The sequence below is a fragment of the Elgaria multicarinata genome, chromosome 18, assembly GCF_023053635.1.
Source record: "Elgaria multicarinata webbii isolate HBS135686 ecotype San Diego chromosome 18, rElgMul1.1.pri, whole genome shotgun sequence".
In the NCBI taxonomy this organism is placed as follows: domain Eukaryota; kingdom Metazoa; phylum Chordata; class Lepidosauria; order Squamata; family Anguidae; genus Elgaria; species Elgaria multicarinata.
The window spans coordinates 13,419,377-13,440,553 of record NC_086188.1 but is presented as its reverse complement, the minus strand read 5'-3'; the positions used below and the strand labels follow the sequence as shown (position 1 = coordinate 13,440,553).

General features: G+C 48.2%; 2 protein-coding genes across 2 annotated transcripts in view; both read right to left on the bottom strand.

Moving 5' to 3' along the window:
* VSIG10 (V-set and immunoglobulin domain containing 10) overlaps nucleotides 1–21,177 on the bottom strand; it is a 497,585-nt gene that overhangs the window by 335,669 nt on the left and 140,739 nt on the right. The gene's annotated exons all lie outside the window — the stretch shown is intronic.
* Nucleotides 1–21,177, bottom strand: part of KSR2 (kinase suppressor of ras 2) — a 227,243-nt gene that overhangs the window by 151,404 nt on the left and 54,662 nt on the right. Inside the window, exon 4 of the mRNA XM_063144251.1 lies at nucleotides 9,041–9,548. Within this exon, the coding sequence (XP_063000321.1) occupies nucleotides 9,041–9,548 (508 nt within the window). The remainder of the gene's footprint in view (nucleotides 1–9,040; nucleotides 9,549–21,177) is intronic.

The following is a 21,177-nucleotide window of genomic DNA, read 5'->3' as shown; positions in this document are numbered from 1 at the left end:
TTCTAAACAAATACACAGGCTTTACTGAGCATGAAATGTAAGGAGAGCCTTAGACTGAAGGCCCATCTAATTGGCATCCTGGTTCCCACAATGGGCAACCAAATACCTCTGGGAAGCCCACAGGCAGGACACAGAAGGCAGTAGACCTCTCCTGCTCTTATTCCTGTAATGTCTAACCCTACAGCCCGTTTTGGGAGAAAATGTATCAGGTAATTAATCAGAATCAGATTCGGAAATAGAGGAAGCGGCACCAAACACCAGCCAGCTTGTACCAGTGGGGGAGTAAGCTCTCACGGGCGATTCCCCAGCTGGGAGTCAGCCCTCTCCAGAGCTTATCTCCTCAAGGCCAAATCCTACACACTCAGTGAGAAGTGAGGTTTCTTCCGGAGCTGAAAGTCTTGACAAGCTAGCTGATGCTAGGGTCTGCCGGAAGCTCAAATGCATGGGGCAGAAGGAAGGTGTGAGAAAGTCAGTTCGATTACGCCAGAACCAGCCTCTGCACCAGACTCTCTGAAGTTACAGGCATTTGGGAAGTGGCTTCCTATTCTTCTTGAGCAGACAATTGTCTTGCTTAGTTTGCATAGTTTTGCCTAGGGGGACCTTTCCAAGAGGTTAGACTCTCTTCAGGTAGAAGAGATGTTTGTTGCTTAATAAAAGCTTTGTGGATTACTTAGCAAGCCTCGTCACTTGCCTCCCATTGAAAACAGGAGTGTTCTGAGAAACAATACAATTCCCTAGTGAAAGGTATTCAGGGATAGACCATCTCAGAAGTCATATACCGTATTTCTTCGATTGTAAGATGCCATTGATTCTAAGACGCACACTAATTTCAGTACCACCAACAGAAAAAAAAGCTTTGATTCTAAGAAAAAATAAATTTCTTAGAATATCTTTTATGCGTAGAATTTCTTTGAAATTTCTTAGAAATATCTTAGAAAGAACCGGGTTTTGGTGCCATTGGGCTGGGAGGGGCTTAGGGGTAAGCAAAAAATCAGGTGCTTACCCTCCCAGCTCCTCTTCGCTCGCATGGCTCGCGGCTGCTGCAGGAGCCTCCTGTTTTGGTGGCCTACCTGTACGAGGAGGAGAGAGACGACTGGAGCTGCCGCATGAGAGCAGCTTTGCCGGAGCAGCATTTCTTCGGCCTCTGGCCACAGGTTTTTCGGGCCACTTTGGCCCAGCATCCGCGGGCGTGAGGAGTATTAGCAGTTTGTCCTGCCCTCCAGCAGACCAGGGGGTGGGGACTACTGCCAGGCTCCACTTGGGACGCGCGCTTCCCGGCCGCTGGAGCCAGGTGGGCGCGCCCACTGGGTACAGCCCAGCTGGGCGTCTTCCCAGTGCGGTGGCTGGGGGGGGCACCCGGTGCTTTGGGGGGGGAGCCTCCTGACTCTTGGAGCCACATGTCTTTCGGGCACGGCTGATGAGGGCCACCCGGCGCTGCGCAGGGCGTGCTGTAGGCCCCAATCAGGCTGCAAAGTGATCTCAAAAAACCCTGCTTGCTCAGCTTTCTAAAAGCAATAAAGCCAGAGAGAGAAAGTTGAAATGGATGTTTCAGACACTTTTTTAATAGGATAGAGTCTTTTTGCATCTACCATATTTCTTCGATTCTAAGACGCCATCGATTCTAAGATGCACTCCATTTTTAGAGATGTTTATTTTGGGGGGAAAGTGCATCTTAGAATCGAAGAAATACGGTAGTAGTTACTAGCCACACCAGACTGGAAATGAAGGATTTAAGTTCTCATCTTGTATACGAATTTCATCAGGGCCTTGCTACATCCGGCCAACGGCTGAACTACCCCCCCAACGTACTACTCCCAGCGGCCCACCAAATGCCTCTGGGCTTCCTACAAGCAAGGCATGTGGGCAACAGCCTGTCCCTGTTGTTTGCCCCACAGCAAACAGAGGCAGGATGGCTCTTGCAGAGAACCTTCTGCCACCTCCCGAAAACCAGACCAATTTCTATTTTTCCCCAACAAGATGCAAGGGAAATAGGTAAGAAAATAAATCAGAAGGTATCTTTCTGAAGCAAAAGTAATGGCTGGGGATGGGGGGGGGGAGAGAGAGAGAGAGATGGAGGAGCTGTGAGGTTCTCCTCTCCCCATGTGGAACATGTCATTAGAAGGAAATAGAACCCTTCTCATGCGCGGTGCCACATTTGGACCTAATGAGCTGGCAACCCTATCAGGGTGCCGGAGCGTGTGGCCTTCCCACACACCAAAGTGGTTAATGTGCTGCTCCGCTCTGCTCATTAGAGACAAACCGATTCGTGAAATGGGAGGCAAATGCTTTATTGCCTTGGGTGCCATGGCGAGATGGTAGCGCAGGGGCCGAGGGAGAGGGGGCCGCGGGGCAACTCCTGGGGGTGGCGCTCGGGTGGGCGACAGGTCCATTTTCCACTCTGGATCCAACAGGTCCAGACTTCTTCTTCTTCTGGAGTACATGATGGTTGTGAAGTCTACTGGCCACTGCCAAGCGGGATGAGTTAAGAACGCAGGATGCTGCCTTAGACTGAGTCATACCATGGGTTCACCTAGCCCAAAATTGCTGATACTGACAAACAGCAGCTCTCCAGTGTTTCAGGAAGGATTCATTCCATGGGGAGGAGCCGTGGCTCAGTGGTTGAGCATCTGCTTTGCATGCAGAGGGTCCCAGGTTCGATCCCCGGCATCTCCAGGTAGGGCAGGAAAAAGCTCCTGCCTGAAACCCCAGAGAGCTGCTGCCAGTCAGTGTCGACAATACAGGGCTAGATGGACCAAGGGTCTGACTCAGTATAAGGCCGCTTCCTATGTTCCTAGATGCCATGGACTGAACCTGGGACTTTCTGCAGGGGCTCTACAGTCCTCCTCACCTGTCCCGTGTTGTTGCACCTGTGTGGTTACAGCATTTCGATTTCCCTGGCTGAAGTCTTTGAAGTCTCCAGCTCAAGGTAACACTGGGGAATATGGAAAGAGGAAGTCATAATAAGAGCCCTGCTGGGTCAGACCAAAGGTTCATCTAAGCCAGCCATGGGTTTTTTTTTCCCCAATCATGGTCAACCTGCTTGTAGATTTCAAGAAAGTCAAGTGGAGGAAACCCTCGAATTGGACTTCCCAGGAGCAACCAGTTAAGACACCTGTTAGGAACATAGAATCATAGAATAGTAGAGTTGGAAGGGGCTTATAAGGCCATCGAGTCCAACCCCCTGCTCAATGCAGGAATCCACCCTAAAGCATCCCTGACAGATGGTTGTCCAGCTGCCTCTTGAAGGCCTCTAATGTAGGAGAGCCCACAACCTCCCTGGGTAACTGTTTCCATTGTCGTACTGCTCTAACAGTCAGGAGGTTTTTCCTGATGTCCATCCCGAATCTGGCTTCCTGTAACTTGAGCCCCTTATTCCGTGTCCTGCACTCTGGGAGGATCGAGAAGAGATAAGGTACAGCTGGTTTCCTTGATGGATGTTTGAAGAGCCAAACGTTTTGAGACTAGTCCACAAGGGAGCAGAATGTCTTCCAGTCTGAGGGCCACATTCCATTTCTGAGAAGCACCCCGTGGCTGCATTCCAGTGGTGGGCGGGGCCAAAGGAAAAGGGGAGGAACCAAAACCACCAGGATACTTGATCTTTGAACACTGAATGCCAGTAACTAAGCCTTTGGAGAGAGATTTCCACCTTTTAGAATGTGGAAAACTGCACATCGGCTGGGAAACCAGTGGTTGGGGAAAGGGGGCAGGGCCTGAGGAAAGGGTGATGTCATCCACCCTTTCATCAGGCCCTGCGTGGAGCGGCTAAATTGAGCCAGTGTGGTGTAGTGGCTAGAGTGTTGGACTGTGAGCCAGGAGATCTGGGTTCTAGTCCCCATTCTGCCATGGAAGATCTAAGGGTGATTTTGAGCCAGTCACAGACTCTCAGCCCAACCTACCTCACAGGGTTGTTGTTGGAGGATGAAATGGAGAGGAGGAGGGTTATGTTTGCCAACTTGGGTCCCTTATGGAGGAAAAAAGGTGGGGTATAAATGCAATAATAAATAAATAAAAGTAACATAAATAAATCCGGGGAGCCCAGCCCCAGAGAGCTAGATTGGAACCCCCAGCCTGTGGTTCTGCACATCTGATCTACCTGATGAGAGTAAGTGTAGCAGGGGTGTGCAACCCTTTCAGACCCTGAGGGCCACATTAGATGTCCACTGGTGGCCAAGCACACTCGTGTGTACCCCAGAGATGCCTATCTTGGGAAAACCCAGCCCGCGACGTCCCTGGCTCAGATTGCCTTTGTGAGCCAAGTCGGGGGAACAGCTGCCAAAATCTGGGAACTTTTCTTTCTCCCTCCCCCACCCCCGTACACATGGGCGTTCTGCAAAGTACAGCTATAATTTGTGGAACGTTGCATTTATGGGAGAAATAAAGAAGTTCCTGCTGCCGACACGCAACCCTGCTTCTCTCCCCAGCAGTGGATGGGAGAGAGGGAGGGTTGTGCACCATGGCGCTCCCCATCCACCCTGCCACCAACACTGCACAAAGGTGGAAAATCCGTCAACTGGTCCAACGCGGTGCAGACCAGGTCTGGGGGTTGCGAGCCAGTGAAGGCTTCCTAAGCTCCACCAGCCCTAAAGAGATTCCTCTGACATCCCTAGTGTTCTCTCTCTCTCTCTCTCTCTCTCACACACACACACACACACACTGCAGCTGTGTAGGTGTTCCTGAGAGAGGGATCCCCTAGCACAGCCTTCCTCCACCTGGGGCGCTCCAGATGTGTTGGACTACAACTCCCAGAATGCCCCAGCCAGCTGGCTGGGGCATTCTGGGAGATGCAGTCCAACACATCTGGAGCGCCCCAGGTGGAGGAAGGCTGAGCCTAGCAGATCTGGGGATCTGCCCCAGAGAGCCTCACATAACCACTGACTTACTGATAAAGCAGCAATCTGAGCTGCTGGGGGAAGGCCGTGGCTCCCTCCTCGAACCACGCTGATCAAAGTACAGCTTTACCACTGCCCTTAGCAGTGGCAAAGCAGCAATCCGAGCTGCTTTGGAGCCATGAGGCAGGGAGGAGGCTTCACCACAACCATTAGCAATGCTGCAGGCTTTGGGGTGTTGGCGGTCTTTGTGGCAGCAGGTGGGTTTTTCGGAGGCCATGCAATAGGGCTTGCAGGTAGTGGGTTGTGGACCCCCCCAGACTAGGGTACCTGCATTCATAAGATTCTTTGTATTCCTGGAAAGGCTCTTCCACTCTGAGAAAGAGTTCTGTGCAACCCTAAAGTTAGCATGCTCTTAGCCACAGAGAATTCATGTCCTATATACTCCGAATCAATCAAGCAAGGGAGGATAGATTTCCGGAATGAGAGCTCCCCCTGCTGGTTGATTTCCCCTCCAAAGAGGTAATGAGGCCAGCAGAAATTAGGAAGAGATCAAATGACAAAATGGGGAGGGGGGTGAAGAGGTAATAAAAAGGAATGACTGAAAGAACTACAGAACAAGGAGATCTAAAGGAGCGAACTGCGCAAAGCCCATTGCTTCTAGTCGTGCTCTTTGAAGCAACAGAATCTGCTCCGTCTTCTGCACAACACCCTTACAGATATTTGGGGAAGGGGGAGACCTTGTGCCTCCTTTTCATCTCCTCTTCTCCAGGCTAAACCCAGCTCTTTCAACCATTCTTCATAGGAAAAGCATAGGGAATGTGTAACCTTCCGGATGTCCTTGGACTCCAACTTCCATCAGCCCCAGCCAGCAGAACTGAAGGTGGTGGTGGGGGAATGGGAGTCTTAAACCAATGCTCTCTGGAAGACCATGAATTCCCCGTTGAGGTTATAGGATGTGCTTTTCAGACCTCTCACCATCCTAGTCCTCAGTAAGTCAGGGCTGAGGAATCTCTTTCAGCCTGAGGGCCAGATTACGTTTTGGAGAACCTCTTGGGTATGCACTGAAGGGAAAAGCGGTAGGGCTAAAAATACCCCCCAAAAAAACCCACCATCGTTTAGCTAAAAGCTCTTTCAGCCAGTAACTAAACCTGTGCCAAAGTTGGGAACCCATCAAATGATCAGTGGTTGGCAGAAAGAGGGTGGTGTGGAGGAAAGGAGGAGTGGTCAACTCAAGACCCCAAACGCCGTGCCTCCCCCAGAGTCCTCATCATCAGAGGATGAAGGGGAAGGGGAAGCTCCAGCAGATCCTGGGGAAGGGACTAGCAGCAAAGCAGGACGAGACCCCATTCTTTCAAGGGGCAGGCAAGACCCGGCTGAAGCCCCTTTAACAGAGTCGGACAATGATGAAGGGGATCAAGAGGTTCCCCCAACCCCAGCTGAGCACAGGCTCAGTGAGGGATCAGCGTTGGCAGGCTGCCAGAGCTGGGACGCTATGGGGCTAATGGACAGCACCTGGTGTCAGGTTGCTAAGGGTTAAAAGAAGCATAGAATTGTGGCGTTCGAAGAGACCACAAGGATCATCTAGCTCAACCCTCGGCAACGTGCAGGAAAACCAATTCAACCAGAGGTGGCTGTCCAGCCTCTTAACCTCCATTGTACAGCTCTTAATCAAAATCTAGGTAGCTGTAACTCATTATTTCGGGTTCAGAGCAGCCCAAGGATGACACTGGAAACAACCTGCAACCCCCCAGTCTTTAGCCCATCCAGGTCTCCACGTGTTTGGGCTCCTTGGTGAACCTAGACCCCTTGGGCTGCGACTCTAACTCCGCCTGCGTCTAGAAGCCCTGCTCTGTGACTCCAGGACTGCGTTATTCAACTCTGCCGGCATCCCAGGTAACTGAAGAATCCCAGCTGCAGTTTCCCTGGTTCAGCTTCCACACTTGATAAGGACAGTCATAAACCTTCGCTCTTGGCCAGCAAACTCTGACACCAGGTGTGTTTCTTTACATGCGTTTGTTTTATAGGTTACAGATTTAAGTTACGGTATAGAAACTATACGAAAAGTAAAGAATTCAAAAACAAAATAAAAGATTGAACAGATATTGTGGAAGCAAGCAAGTGAGCAGGAACATAAGAAGAGCCCTTATGCTGGATCAGACCGAGGGTCCATCTAGTCCAGCACTCTGTTCACACAGTGGCCATCCAGCCATTGGCCAGGGATGAACAAGTAGGATATGGTGCAACAGTACCCTCCCACCCATGTTCCCCAGCAAATGGTGTACATAGGCATACTGTGTTTTATACTTGCGGTAGCATATAGCCATCAGGGCTAGTAGCCATTGATAACCTTCTCCTGCAGGAATTTATCCAACCCCCTTTTAAAGCCATCCAAATCAGTGGCCATCACTACATCTTGTGGTAGTGAGTTCCATAATTTAACTATGTGCTATGTGAAGAAGTCCTTCCTTTTATTTGTTCTGGATTTCCCACCCATCAACTTCAGGGGAAGACCTCGGGTTCTAGTATTTTGAAAGACGGAGAAAAATGTCTTCTTATCCACATTTTCCATACCATGCATAATTTTCTACACCTCTATCATGTCTCTCCTTAGCCTCCTTTTCCCCAAGCTAATCAGTGCAGTTCCAATCAGCTCTGAAGCCCAATCCAGATATCTTCTTTCTCATTCAATTGCTTCTTTACCCCAGATTAGGTTAAAAAACAACACACCACCTACTTCGAGCCTCCATCCTAACAGAAGGGTGTGACTCACATTACAACTTATAACAACCAATGGACAACATTAAGGGTTGGCATGATTGGGCAAGTTCCGAGGGCTCACACCCTGGCAGGGGCCCATGGAGAAGAGCTTCCTGGACCTGCTCCTCCTCTTCACGATTGCAATCTGCTTGTTCACCTGCCTCTTTTACTGGACCAGACAACAGTGGTGGTGAGAAGGAGGCGCTGTAGATGCTCACCTGTTCTCTGGCTCTTTACCTGTCAAACTAGCAAGAAGTGGCCATGATGAGAAAGAGGAGAAGGAGCAAGAGAAGCTGGTGATAATGGTGGTGAGAAGGTAGACTCATTGATGGAGGGAGACCATTGAGGGTAGGGCTGTGCACGGACCCCCCAATCCGCCGCCGTCACCATATGGATGGCAGCGGCAGCAGGTAAACCAACCCCCACCTTACCTGTGTCCGCCATCGCGGGCTTCAATTGAGGCCCTGGCTTGAAGCCGGAAGAGGCCTCGGCCTTCACTTCTGGCTTCAACCAGGGCCTCAATTGAAGCCCGCGATGGACGCAGGTAAGCCTCCCTCCTCCCTGCCCCCTTACCTGGCTCTGCTGCTGCTGTAGGGACTGCAGCGGCAGCGCTAGATGAGTCCCCCTCTCCCCTTACCTGCATCCAGAGCTCCAGATTGAGGCGATCCTCTTCGCCTCGATCCGCAGCCCCCCCCCCCCGACTCTCTTCGACTCTGCCTTTTCCAGAGGCGAATCAGGCTGCCTCGCTACTGCTTCTCTGACCCGAAGAGAAGCGGATCACAGCCCTAGTTGAGAGTGTCTTGCCGAAGGCGCCCCAATGAGCCAGAACTGGCCCATTGTTCTTGTACAACAACATTCAGCCAAGTCCCAGCTAGATACAGAACCATCGCTCCACTGCACAACCGATCAACGTGGCCCACAACAAAACATACTTTGGAGCAAACACACAAAGCCACCTTATGCCAAGTCAGACCAGAGCACACAACCACTATCATCAAAATACCAAACTCTACCATGAAGACAAAAATCTTATATGCATTTGATTGCAAAATGTATAGAATAAAGATCCAAAGACACACCGTCTGAAGATGGAGCGGGCAACTTGTGGCTTTCCAGATGTTTTGGCCTACAGCTCCCATCAGCTCTACCCAGCAAAGACAATGGTGGGGGACCATGGGAGTTGTAGGCCAAAACATCTGGAGGGAGCACATAATACCCACCCCTGGGGCCTAATGGCGAATGAGCAACAAACCCTGCCGAAGGATCCAACAAATAAAATGCAGGCATGCGAGGTTCGAATAAAAGGCCTCAATTCATGAATGTGGTTTTTTTTTAAAAAAAAGAAACAACACAAATTTTGTAGCTCTGGTTTCCGCATTGCCTGTTTAAAGCAGAGCAGGCAGCCCTCCTCCCCCTTTCACCTATATATGCACCATGCCGTTCGGTCAACTTACTTGGGCGTGTGAGCCTCGTCCACCCGATTACCCAGCTGGAACTCATGGGATTTGCTGCGATGCAAAGCGGTGAAACCTGGGAAAAGGTGGAACAGTTTCCGGGATGAAGGGGGTGGCGTGCCTGGGGGTTTCACCTTGTTCCTCCTCCTGACTGGCGGCGTGCCCGGCGGAGTCATTGTGGTGACGATGTTAGGGGTGCGTGGCGGTGTACGGGCGGCATGCCGCTGGCGCGGCGAAGGGGGCAAAGAGCGGTGTCCGGATTCCAGCGGGGGGCACAGCCCCAGAAAACCTTCTACCGTCAGCCTGTCCACGTGGGTGTACACCGACCCGTGGGACATGGACGGGTGGCAGTAATGCTGAATGCACTTGGGCTGAGCTTTGGGGCTTGGAGAGAGGTGAGTTCGAATCCACTGCATGGATTCCGATTGGCACGCGGAATTGTTCTCCTTGCCGGTCTCGGCCGTGATGGGCCACTGGATGGTCCAGTCTTGCTTGGAAAGGCTGCTTCCTATGAAAAAAGAGAAAGGGAAAAGCAGGGGAAAGAAATCAGGAACAGTTTTTTAAAAAACAAACATGCTCCCTAGCCCAGCTCCTGCTGAATTAGAGCAGAGCTATAATAGAATGGGTTTCAAACCTGCTAAACTCTCAATGCGCCCAACAGATTGATCCTGGGAATTGTGTGGGTCCAAAGTGGCTAGGAAAAGAGCCTCACTCAAACCCTTAGAAAGACTAGAGCAATAGTTCCCAAGATCCTCTGCTCCAACAATTGCTTGGGAACTTGAGCAGGGGAATGCTGTTGCCTGTGGGCAGCTGGTTGCCACTGTGTGAACAGAATGCTGGGCTAGATGGACCCTTGGTTTGATCCAGCAGGGCTCTTCTTACATTCTTAACAGTGTTCAAATTAGTGGGGAAAGGTTCAGGGGCTTAACCCACCTTCCCCAGTCCCAAACTTTTAGCCAAATAATGCCCCCCTCTTCACTCGAGACTAATTCTAAAGCAGGAGTTAAGGCAACCATGATATGGGGTCTGGCTCCTCCTTTAGGTCAAACACTTCAGAGGGCAGAAGCATAACTAGTTTCCAACTGATTTAAAATTTGACATTGTATTACTTGGACTAAATCAGGACCAAGGTTTGTTGTCCTACTACATGCACAAACTGTAGAATGCCCTCCTGGAACCTAGTTTGTTGATTTTTATTTTATTTTATATTTTTGGCAACAGGCAAAGGCATTTTAAAAGCATGTTTCATGTTGCTTTATTTCTAAAGATATGTTTAATCTTACATTTTAAAATAAACTTTCTCTGTTTTAGTTGCTCGGTTATTTAAATGGTACCAAAAGTTGCTGATTTTAAAACAGTGTGCTTAATGTGTTTGATCATTGGTTTTATTGTTTCTGCTTTTATTATGTATGCCACCCTGAGAGCTGTAGGGTGACTCATGAACTGAATGAATGAAAATCCTTCACAACGCCCTGGATTGAGCGTCATTTCAGTATATTGTTGGACAAAAATGGTGGCTGCCACAAAAATAATTGATGGAGAATATTTGGAAAGAAACCTGCGAAGTGACCTTCTTTTTCTGGGGTGAGGGGTGGGTAAAAAAAGGAGGGAACAGATGTTTTCTCAAAAAATGTCTTCTGAGAAATTCAGCTCAGCTGTAAGTAGAGTTGCTAGAGAAATCTGCAATGGAATCAAATGGGTTCATGTTTCTATGAGTCCGACCTGTGGATTATACAGTGGAACAGCTGTTTCCTAGTCATGCAGATCCTGTGGACTTCTGGACCATTTTTTTAAAAAAGTAGTCAAAATTTTTCAAAAATTTAGTAATACAAAAATATGTGAAATTTAAAAAAGCACCAGCCAAAAATGTGCATTTCCCCCAAAGGCTGAAGAGTGAAAATATGCATGGGCGGGTGCACATTCAGGGATGATTTGCGCATTTTCACAAGTGCATAAATTCGGGAACTTGAAGGGGGGGGGGAAGCTGATTCCATCAATGAGCAGACAACAGAATGAAAGGTGCCTGACAATCCGGAAAATGCAGATGGAACAAATTTTACACAATCAGTATATCCTCAGCTGTAAGTCCACTTCCCTTCACTAGGGTGACCACATGGAAAGGAGGACTGGGCTCCTGTATCTTGAACAGTTGTGTAGGAAAGGGAATTTCAGCAGATGTCATTTGTATGCATGCAGCACCTGGTGAAATCCCCTCTTCATCACAATGGTTAAAGCTGCAGGAGCCCAGCCCTCTTGACCAGAGACAAAAAAGGGCAGGGTTCCTGCAGCTTTAACTGTTGTGATGAAAAGGGAGTTTCACCAGGAGCTGCATGCACATAAGTGCCACCTGTTGAAATTCCCTTTTCTATGCAACTGTCAAAGATACAGGAGCCCTGTCCTCCTTTCCATATGGTCACCCTACCCTTCAGCCCCCCTCCGCCCCGCCCCTCTCACACACACACATTGCCATTCCTGTGTCTGGTCAGGAAAGAAGTGCAGGGAGTTTCGCTTCATTACCAAAAGTGCTGTTTGATGCAGTTAATAGAACTCATCTCTCCGCACGTGGTGTATCTGAGTTCTCCACTCGCAATTCTTTTGATCCGACTCCTCTAAGGACTCATGAATACGAAAAGGTAACATTTGCATTCTAAAAAGAAGTCGGTGACTACCCTGACTCCTCCTTTTTATGCCACTCGGGGTTATTAATTGATAGGCCTGTTATCTTGGCATCCTTTTCAAGGAAATCAATTTATTTCAGACTCTTGAGAAGGGAGAGGGGAAGAAAAGAGGACAGGCTGCGAGACAGAAAGCGAGAAGAGTTGATTAAAAGGAGTTTTTTTTAATAATAAAAAAAGAGGGGAGAGGGAAACTCCCTTTTGAATTGTTCCATCAAAAGTAGGAGGATGGAGAAAGAAGCCCAGGGAAAAAGTGAAAGGTGGGCTGTATAAAATGGTTCCAGCCAATGGAAGCTTGTGGTTCTGATTTCGGTGGGGCGATTGCATTCAGAACCAGCCAGAAATCTAATGAAGTTATCTGAGGTGCTGAACCCATTTGGGGGCTTTGTTCAGCACTTTGGACAGCTCCTTTAGAGCTGTTACTGGTTACGAACAAAACACAAAACGGATTCACAGCCCTTCCAAAATCAGACTCCAATGGTTCCATCAGGTCAGGACTTTGGGGCAGAGGTCCGGGGACCCGTTCAGCAGAATGAACAGGGGTCCAAAAATGCAGCCATGCTAATTTTACCACATCCTGATGTAAGTTGAATAATACCCATGGCCATCTAAATACGGGGACAGCCCCCTTCAAGTCCAGACCATTACGTCTATAGCTTAAACTGACACAATTTCTCCAATGCCTGTGCACCTGTATACAGTTTTGTGTCAACCAGGGCCGGTGACCAGGTTAGACACTGTCAGTTGTTATCCCAGATAATTCCCGGTGAACCCCCACACTTAAAAGCCTTGAGCATCTAGCCTGATGCCTATACCTACACAACCCTGATATCTCAGTAAGACCATGACAACAGCATCTGAAGGTAGGATAATGCATCCCCATAACGCTGTGGCCAGAGGTCCAAGCAGCACAGGGATGTTAAGGCTGCAATTCCCCATAGAGACATGGGTTTTCCTTCCAGCCCAAGCACAGTGAGCAAACGACGACGGCAACACAATACCCAGACAATTGCAATGCAATAAGCTGCTGGCCAATCCCTATGGAGAGAAAGTCCTGCAATTACGGGGTCAAAACCTCTAACTATCCAGGGAGAACACCATCCTGGACGAGAGTAATTACCACCATTCTTCATAATGAGTTAACGATGATTGATGGCGACTGAACACAGGAGCAGAATGTTTGAAGTCAGGTGAGCTAGCAGTGTAGGCTCCATAACATGAGGACCCCATCTGGGAGGGGGGGGAGGAAGCTGTTAAGCCCTCACCCACCCACCCCCCAGGCTCAAGACATGTCCTTGCCGTTCCCTGGATCCATTTATCTGCTCTTTATTTTGATGGCTGCGTCATGACATGATTGATGAGCACCTTCATAAAAATAACTTGATGCTTATTCCTGGTGCGTCATCCCTATAAATATCCAGGTAGAGTTTGGGAAGCCCATTTTAAGTCTGACACAGGCACACACAAAAGCACATGTGATGCTTTTCAGAGACTTGGCAGTGGCGGTATTGTTGAGCCGTCACAGGCCTGGTTTCGAGGCATTCAGGTTTTGCATCCCACCATGATCACCTGTCAAGCTGGGTTCCCCCCCACCCCACCCCAGATGTTCAGAATGCTTCATGCTGTACCCTTGAAATGCCAAAACACACATCCAAATTAATAATGAGCATCGATGGGAGAGAGAGGTGTGTGGTTGGGCATGAATGTTGTGAACACTGATGGTAGAGGTGGGCAAGTTGTAGCCCTCCAGATCTTTTGGCCTACAATGGTGCTGGCTCCAGTTTTTGAAGAGGCTTTGGGCAACGTGCTTGTTGCATTGGCAGAGAGCCAATTCCTGATCCTCACCAGCACCTTTGTCTGGCCCAGAGTAAGGAGGAGGTGAAGAAGCAGGTCGCAACGGTGAGGAACAACTGTAGGGCCTTCTTATCAGTGGCCCCCACTTGGGTGTGGGCCCTTAGAAGATGTCCTACCGTTGATGCCCACCCTGACACCAAGGGTCCATTGGGTTACCATCCTACTTCCCACATTTCAATGGGGAGGGAGCACCGCTTACTGGTAGAACACCCACTTTGTGGGGGTCAATTGCTTGGGTCAGAGCAAGAGGCAGATGAACAAGCCAGTTGCAATGGTGAAGAGAAGGAGTAACTCCAAGGGCACTCTGTGTTATAGACCCTCAGCTGGTGCCCAGCCATGCCTACCTTTGGTCCTACAACTCCTATCATCCCTCACCATTGGCTGTGCTGGCAAGGGCTGCTGGGAGTTGTAGGCCCAAACATCTAGAGGGCCACAAGTTTCCCAAACCTTGCCCTTTGAGTTCCTAGTCCTGGTGGCTCCCAACGCACAACTCATGCTACATTCATGCTTTGTCATGTCAGACTCCCTATTATTCCCAGATGGGGGTCTGAGTATACCGTACAGGAGACGGGGAAGCCTAGAGGAGGAACCAGTCATAGAAGGCACCAGTCCCTGGAGCTAGTGAAGCTGCCTGGCCAGCCCCCAAAATAGACCTGCATTCTGTTTCTAGCGCCAAGGACCAGTGGAGGCTGGTGGCTCCCATATCAAGGGGACAGTGAATCCGCTTGGGGTTTCAATCAAAACCATTCAGAACTTTTTAACATTCTGACTGGACTTGACTGTAACCTGGAGCGGATTCAGTACGCCACTGACATCAGAGCCGCCAACCTGCATTGCCCAGGACATGTCCTGGGAATCCTCAGCAGTTCCTCAGAAAAAATAGAGCTAGGACTGCTAAGCCCATCAGCAGGAATACTCAAGGATGCCTTCCCCAACCCAGCAACTTCCTGAGGTTTGGAACTTCAACTCCCATCATCCACAGTCCAACCCATCTCACATCAGATCTCAGTTAGTTCCAGATCCTGGCTGGAGCAATATCCTTGTTTGGGTGCATTTGGCTAGAATGCACTGTGTTCTGCAGTGAGCTGTCCATGGTCCTGCTCCTTGCCAAAGTTCCACAGGGCTCCCCTATGGGGCTCTGTCTGGAATAGGACATGCTGGTTTACAACGAGCAGCATATTCTGGAAGGGCCTTTATATGTTTGTAGCATCTTTACTCCACTCCTTGGCTTAAAAACATCTCCCTAAAGGTCTTACAAATGATGAGTAATAACAAAACATTCCCTGTAAATCAACCTAAATCTTTTGGACTGATTTAAAGTATAAAAGACACAGCATAAAAGGATAGAGGAATGCAGAGGGAAGAGGAAAAACTCAGGCACGCATTCTTATCGTTACATGTAGTTCTTATAATAACCAACAGGGAATGATTCCAAGGAAGCCAGATGGAGCTGGTCTTTCAGCAGCGTTGATGGAACAGCCCTCCCTTCCCATCACATCTCCCACTGATGCAGCCTGAAACACTTAACAAAACTTAAAAGAGTAGCTCATGCCAGTATCACAGCATCCTGTGAGGTGAGCTTTCCTAGAAGTCCCCAGGAACACAGTTCCCTTGCCATACAGCCCCTAACATTTTACTGGGGCTTCGCCAGGTCTCACCCTGGACCACCCCCGGGTCTTTCAAGGTGAAAAATAACTTTTGCGCCTCACCACACACATTATTCAAGGAACGAGAGAAAAAAATACAAGATGGCAACGACTCTTCAAGCACTTCCCCCACAGCAAGCCCAAAGTTACTACGGCAACCTGAAATTTTAAGCAACGGGAAAGTAGAAAATGTCATGAAGGACTGTGGGTCTTTGCAACAGGCACACAGCGTCTAGTCTTCAGATTAGGGAAAAGGTACCATGTTGCTTGCTGGTCGTTTTGCCCTAAGAGGAGACGTGCTGTGCTAAAGACACTGTGTGCTGCTAATCCACACCATTCAGTTTCACTTAGTGCAAGTGCACTGGGGCCTGGTCTGAATTGGGATCACTGCACATAGAGAAAGTTTAAACCTTCACACCGAACCATTTCCCCACCCCACTCCAAAAATTTCCATACACGCACACACACCACAGGGACTTAAACAATAAGAAAAAACTCAATTGGCACCAATGGGTGGCTGTTGATTTAAGCCCCCTTGGGGGCCTGAATTTGGGGGTGGGTGGGAGAAGTGCTGGGTGGGGTCTTTTTAAATCTCCCCCACCCCCAGGGACTACAGGTGCTTAAAGGTGTAAGCTTGGCTGGCTACCAGAAAGAGAAGTGCCCAACTGAGGAATAAGGACTCATCGTGAGTAAAGGAATACTCATGAGCAAGGTTCTACTCATGAACAGCTCATTTCTCCAGTGGCATTTATGGCCTGCAGCTGGGCTCTGAAGGCTCAGGTTTAAAAGGCCTTCAGTGCTAGGCACAGGCTGCTGGAACAACATCTGTGTCTATAGCTCCCTGCCATGGAGGCTGGTGGCTCTGAATCCAGTGGGGCTGTGATTCCATTCTGAGTTTCAGTCAGAACCAGCCAGAGCTCTCCAAGGTGTGGAACCATATCCCTCCCCCAAATAGTTTCAGCACTTTGGAAGGCTCCTTTAGAGTTCTGGCTGGTTCTAACCGAAACCCAGAATGGATTCACAGCCCTACCAAAACCACAGCCACCAGCCTCTTCTGGCTCCCTGTCCTGTCTTTCCCCTGCTCACCTTGCTCTTCTCTGAACCGTCTTGTGTTTGCACTTGAGACCCATTCACCTTGCCTTTGCTCTTATCCAGAGCTCCTGCTGTTTGAACCATGGCCGGCCTACTGAGCTTGCCTTTGGAATGGATGCATCCTAAATCCCTGGAGCAACTCCCCTATGCTACTGCGAGCAGGACATTTGCAAACAAGACCCCAAAGTCAGTGGAGGGCTGGGGGCTTCGATTTTGGTGAGGCTGTGAATTCACTAAGGTCAGAACCAGGAATTCTGAAGGAGCTATCCAGGGTGTTAAACCTACCTTTTGGGGGGGGGGGGTATCAGCACCTTGGATAGCTCCTTTGGAGTTCTGGCTGGCTGATTGAAACCCACAACCCCACCAAAATCAGAGCCACCAGCCTCCACTGCCCACGGCCTATTCAGAGATGCTGAACCCTTTCAGAATTAAAACAAAATGCCAATGCAGTGTAGATCAAGATGAAGCGTCTAGCCCCGTCTCTCCATGATGGTCTCATACAATGCTTTGGGGAGTCGGCCATGTACATCCTAATGAAGAGGCATTAGCCATGACACCAAATATGAGAAATGGTAGCCCATTCATCTCCTCCCTCCCCTCCCCTTCATCTGGCGTGATAATGGATTCCCCAGCCCCCACATTCCTGAATATCCGTCTGACAATTGCATTCATGAGCCAAAATTGATTAATTGCCCAGCGCTCTGATTGCAATATGCTCCCCTTGTGATTAATATTCACCCTCGAAACAACATTACAGAAGACGTTTGGTGCCCCGTAGCAATGCTAAACCCAAAACGACTTCCGTCTACCAACAGGTAAACAACGTGCAGGGCAAAAGACCGACCATCCCCCCCTTATCTCAAGGTGATTTATGGGGTGGAGAAATGGTAGGAGGACGCTCATTTTCTTCTACCATCAATAAACCCCACGCAAGGAGGAGGATGCAGATCCTTTGCTGCTGCAGAAAACCTCACGCGCACGAGAGGGGAGCTGGATAAGCCTCTACAAGAAAAAGGGGGAAATTAGACACATGGGCAACTGACAGCTGTCCTCGCTCCCAGACGTCCGTCACGGGGGGCAGGGGGGGCTGCTGTGGAGATCTCATCTGCCAGGGAGCCGTAGCGAGGAAGTGACGGCGTGGCGACACTGGTGACCTTTTTATCCATGACAGAAATGTGAAGCCTCCCGACGTGGCGTGGAGCCAATCTAGCCCCCCCTTCATTTATTAAGTAGCTCCTCATCCGTCTCCTGTTTCCTATGCCCATCTTTGCAGGAAGGACTCTGACAAACCAATGAAATGTGCTCTAATTTTCCCTGCTCTTAGGGCAAACATTGACCCTCTATAGGGAGGTGTGGATCCAGATCTGTCAGCAAATAACAGGCGGCTTCTACATCTGAAGCAAACCCATGAGCTCCTACTTAGACCATCTGGGGTGACCTCCATAAGAGCATACGAAGAGAGCTGCTGGATCAGACCAAGGGTGCATCTAGTCCAGCCCTCTGTTCACAAAATGGTCAACCAGGGAACCACAAGCAGGCCACAAGTGCATCAGTAACTTCCTGCCCACATTCCCCAGCAACTGGCATACATGAGCTCACTGCCCATGCTACTGGAAGTCGCACGTAGCCATCAGGACTAGTAGCCACTGTTAGCCTTCTCCGGCCATTGATTGTGCCCTCGCTGCCCACATGACTCCAGATTCGGAGAGTTCCAAGGTTCCTGTGCCCTGCCAGACTGAAGCTGGCAGAATAGGATCTCTGACTCCCCCTTCCAAGTTCGAAGCGTTGTCTATGACTTCAGAAGGGGTTTTCTGAGCAATTCTATAGTCCTTGGGACACTCTCCCACCCAGGGACCATAGGATTGCTCTCTTACCAATTTAATTTCGGTATCTCTCAAGCATTTCAGAGGGTAATACTCCAAGTCCTCAATCTGGTGATGTGGGCATTTCAGACACTCCTGCTGCTCCCAGCACACCTTGCTAAAACATTCTAATACAACGGCTGAAGGTATCACACAGAAACACAACTCAATAAATGTGTGCTTTTGCACCGGGAGAATCAATTCATCCAAACAGTTTGCTTTACTGTAGATCCTTCAAAGGGAAATGAGTTGTTTTACAATATCTAAGGTTTCAGCTGTCCTAACGTCATGGAGTGCATCCCAAGCAATATCCCTTAGCTGATATTTCTCTTGCTCACCTGGTTCATAGCACCTCTCCTCCCCCATTAAAAAGGGCTTTCAATGAGTTAATCGATGGTGCCCAAATGTATTTATTTAAGGTTTATTTAATTAGGAAAAGAGAAACAGACTGGGCAATCCGTTCTTCTATTATTATTATTATTGTTATTATTATTATTTGTTTTGTGTTTAATTCCTCTGTATGAATGACTTTTCTGTACTTGAAGTGTCTTTCCACAAGATCTTGTTTTCTGCACAACAAAAGTCGAAACTCTGTTGCTGTGCAGATGTGGGGACAGCTACTGTGGTTCAGCTATGTACAGATGAAAGAACCTTTCGATTTTGATTTTTCTGTTCTTGTTTTTCCAATCTTATATTAACTTAATCTCAGACTTTGAGAATTTTGCCAGTTAGGTTCAGTTCATCCTGAACATAAGAGTTATTTAAACACACACTCCTAATACATACATTTTTGTATGCATTTCCCCTTAATATGCACACAAGTTGTAAGCAATTTTCCTGACATAATGCAGCTTGACTGATGTTTGCTGTAACACTTGCATTTCTAACACATTTCATTGATTGGGGAACTACATTACCAAATTTGGAGAAATGCACATTTCAAAGGACAACTGAGTTTCAATTCATATAGAGGTTCAAAAGGGTCAAATTTGGTATCTGTGCATTAAAATGCAAATTGAACTGAATTTCTCACATATCCCTACAGCTAGGGAATTTGGACCCTGGACATAATGGGGGGTTTGTGTGTGTATGTGGAGGTGAGTTTATATGGCCATATTTACTTATTACATTTACATTTATATTCCACCCCATAGCCAAAGCTCTCTGGGCAGTTTACAAAAGTTAAAAACAGTGAACATTAAAAACAAATATACAAAAATTTTAAAGCATGAAAACAGCAATCTCATTTAAAACAATGAAAATAAGTCAGAGAATATTTATGAAAAATGCAAACAGATTGTCTAAAACCTAACCGTTACTGGTGCTGAGGGTCAGCCCCTGCAAATCGTTCCACCCCAGAGGGGCGCCCCATTTATCATTTTTGTCATGATCTGAGACTGATTAACCACATTTTGATCCCCTCTTTTCCTGTTTTCCCCAATCCGGCCACTATTCTGTCTTTGATTCCTCCTGATGCGTCATGGTTTCTCAGCTGTTGACCGTTTGGGCAGAATGGTGGGATACAATTTTTAAAAATGAAATAAATATATGTGTATAAGAACATAAGAAGAGCCCTGCTGGATCAGACCAAGGGTCCATCTAGTCCAGCACTCTGTTCACACAGGGGCCAACCAGCCATCCGCCAGGGATGAACAAGCAGGACATGGTGTAACAGCACCCTCCCACCCATGTTCCCCAGCAACTGGTGCACACAGGCTTATGAACCGCCCAGAGAGCTTCGGCTATTGGGTGGTATAGAAATGTAATAAATAAATAAATAAATAAATAAATTATTGCCTCGAATATTATTTATTTATTTATTACATTTCTATACCGCCCAATAGCCGGAGCTCTCTGGGCGGTTCACAAAAAACTCCAGAATGCTGGAGATAGCACACAACCATCAAGGCTAGTAGCCATTGATAGCCTTTGCCTCCAGGAACTTATCCATCCCCCCTTTTAAAGCCATCCAGATTGGTGGCCATCATGACATCCTGTGGTAGTGAGTTCCATAACTTAACTATGCACTGCATGAAGAAGTCCTTCCTTTTATTTGTCCTGGATCTCCCACCGATCAGTTTCATGGGATAGTATCAAATCAGTTGTGAAATGCACAACTGGCATTTCTCTTCCCCCCTTCCTGTACCATTCCATGTTTTACAACAGCTTCTACATTCCTGAATGAGAAAGTTGGAGAAAGAGAGAACAAGAAAAAGAGAGATAGAAAAAGAAACAGAAGAACGAGAGAGGGGGAGAGAGAGAAGAGAAAGAGAGGGGAGAGAACCTCGTTTGCCAACTCTGATTTTAAAAAGAAAGAAATGAAGGAGATACTCAGAGTGTATGTAGTTTCATATTATAAACTCACTTAAGGCACTACTGAATCCTTGATAAGGCCCTGAACTCAATTGCTCCTTTCAATCAAAGCACCATCATGACTATGGAATTAAAATAAGACTTGACTTCAGCTGCCCTGATGCTAAACACATCTACTTGGGAATGAACACCATTTTGATGAAGAAAGGGACAGTGGATGTTTGAAAGTAAAAGTAAGAAGACGGACATCCATGGCCATGTACATGACCAACCAGTGGTGGCGTGGAGCCAGAGTTCACAGAACTCAGCGCTGGCACTTTTTCGTTAGCAGGGGACACTGACAACATCTGCCATCTCTTTTCAGATGTCTCTGTTGCCCCTGAGCTTAGCTGCAGTCCTCAACAGTAGCTGCGGAAGAAATTAATTTTCCCAGCAACATAGAATGATCGGTCGAAGCTTCATGGCTGAGTGAGGATTCGAACCCAGGTCTCACCAGACCTAGTCCAAAACTTTAATCACTACATCAGGGTGCTGTCATATCTGAGGTCTGCAGCATTCAGCAGGAGTTTTTTGCACCTGCAAAGGGTGAAATATGTCAAAATGCCCTATTTTTTTTCCTCCCTGCTAGCACGTTACTCCCACAGAGATATGTCCTAGGAAATTGGATAGCACTAATTAATGAGTCATTAACTGAC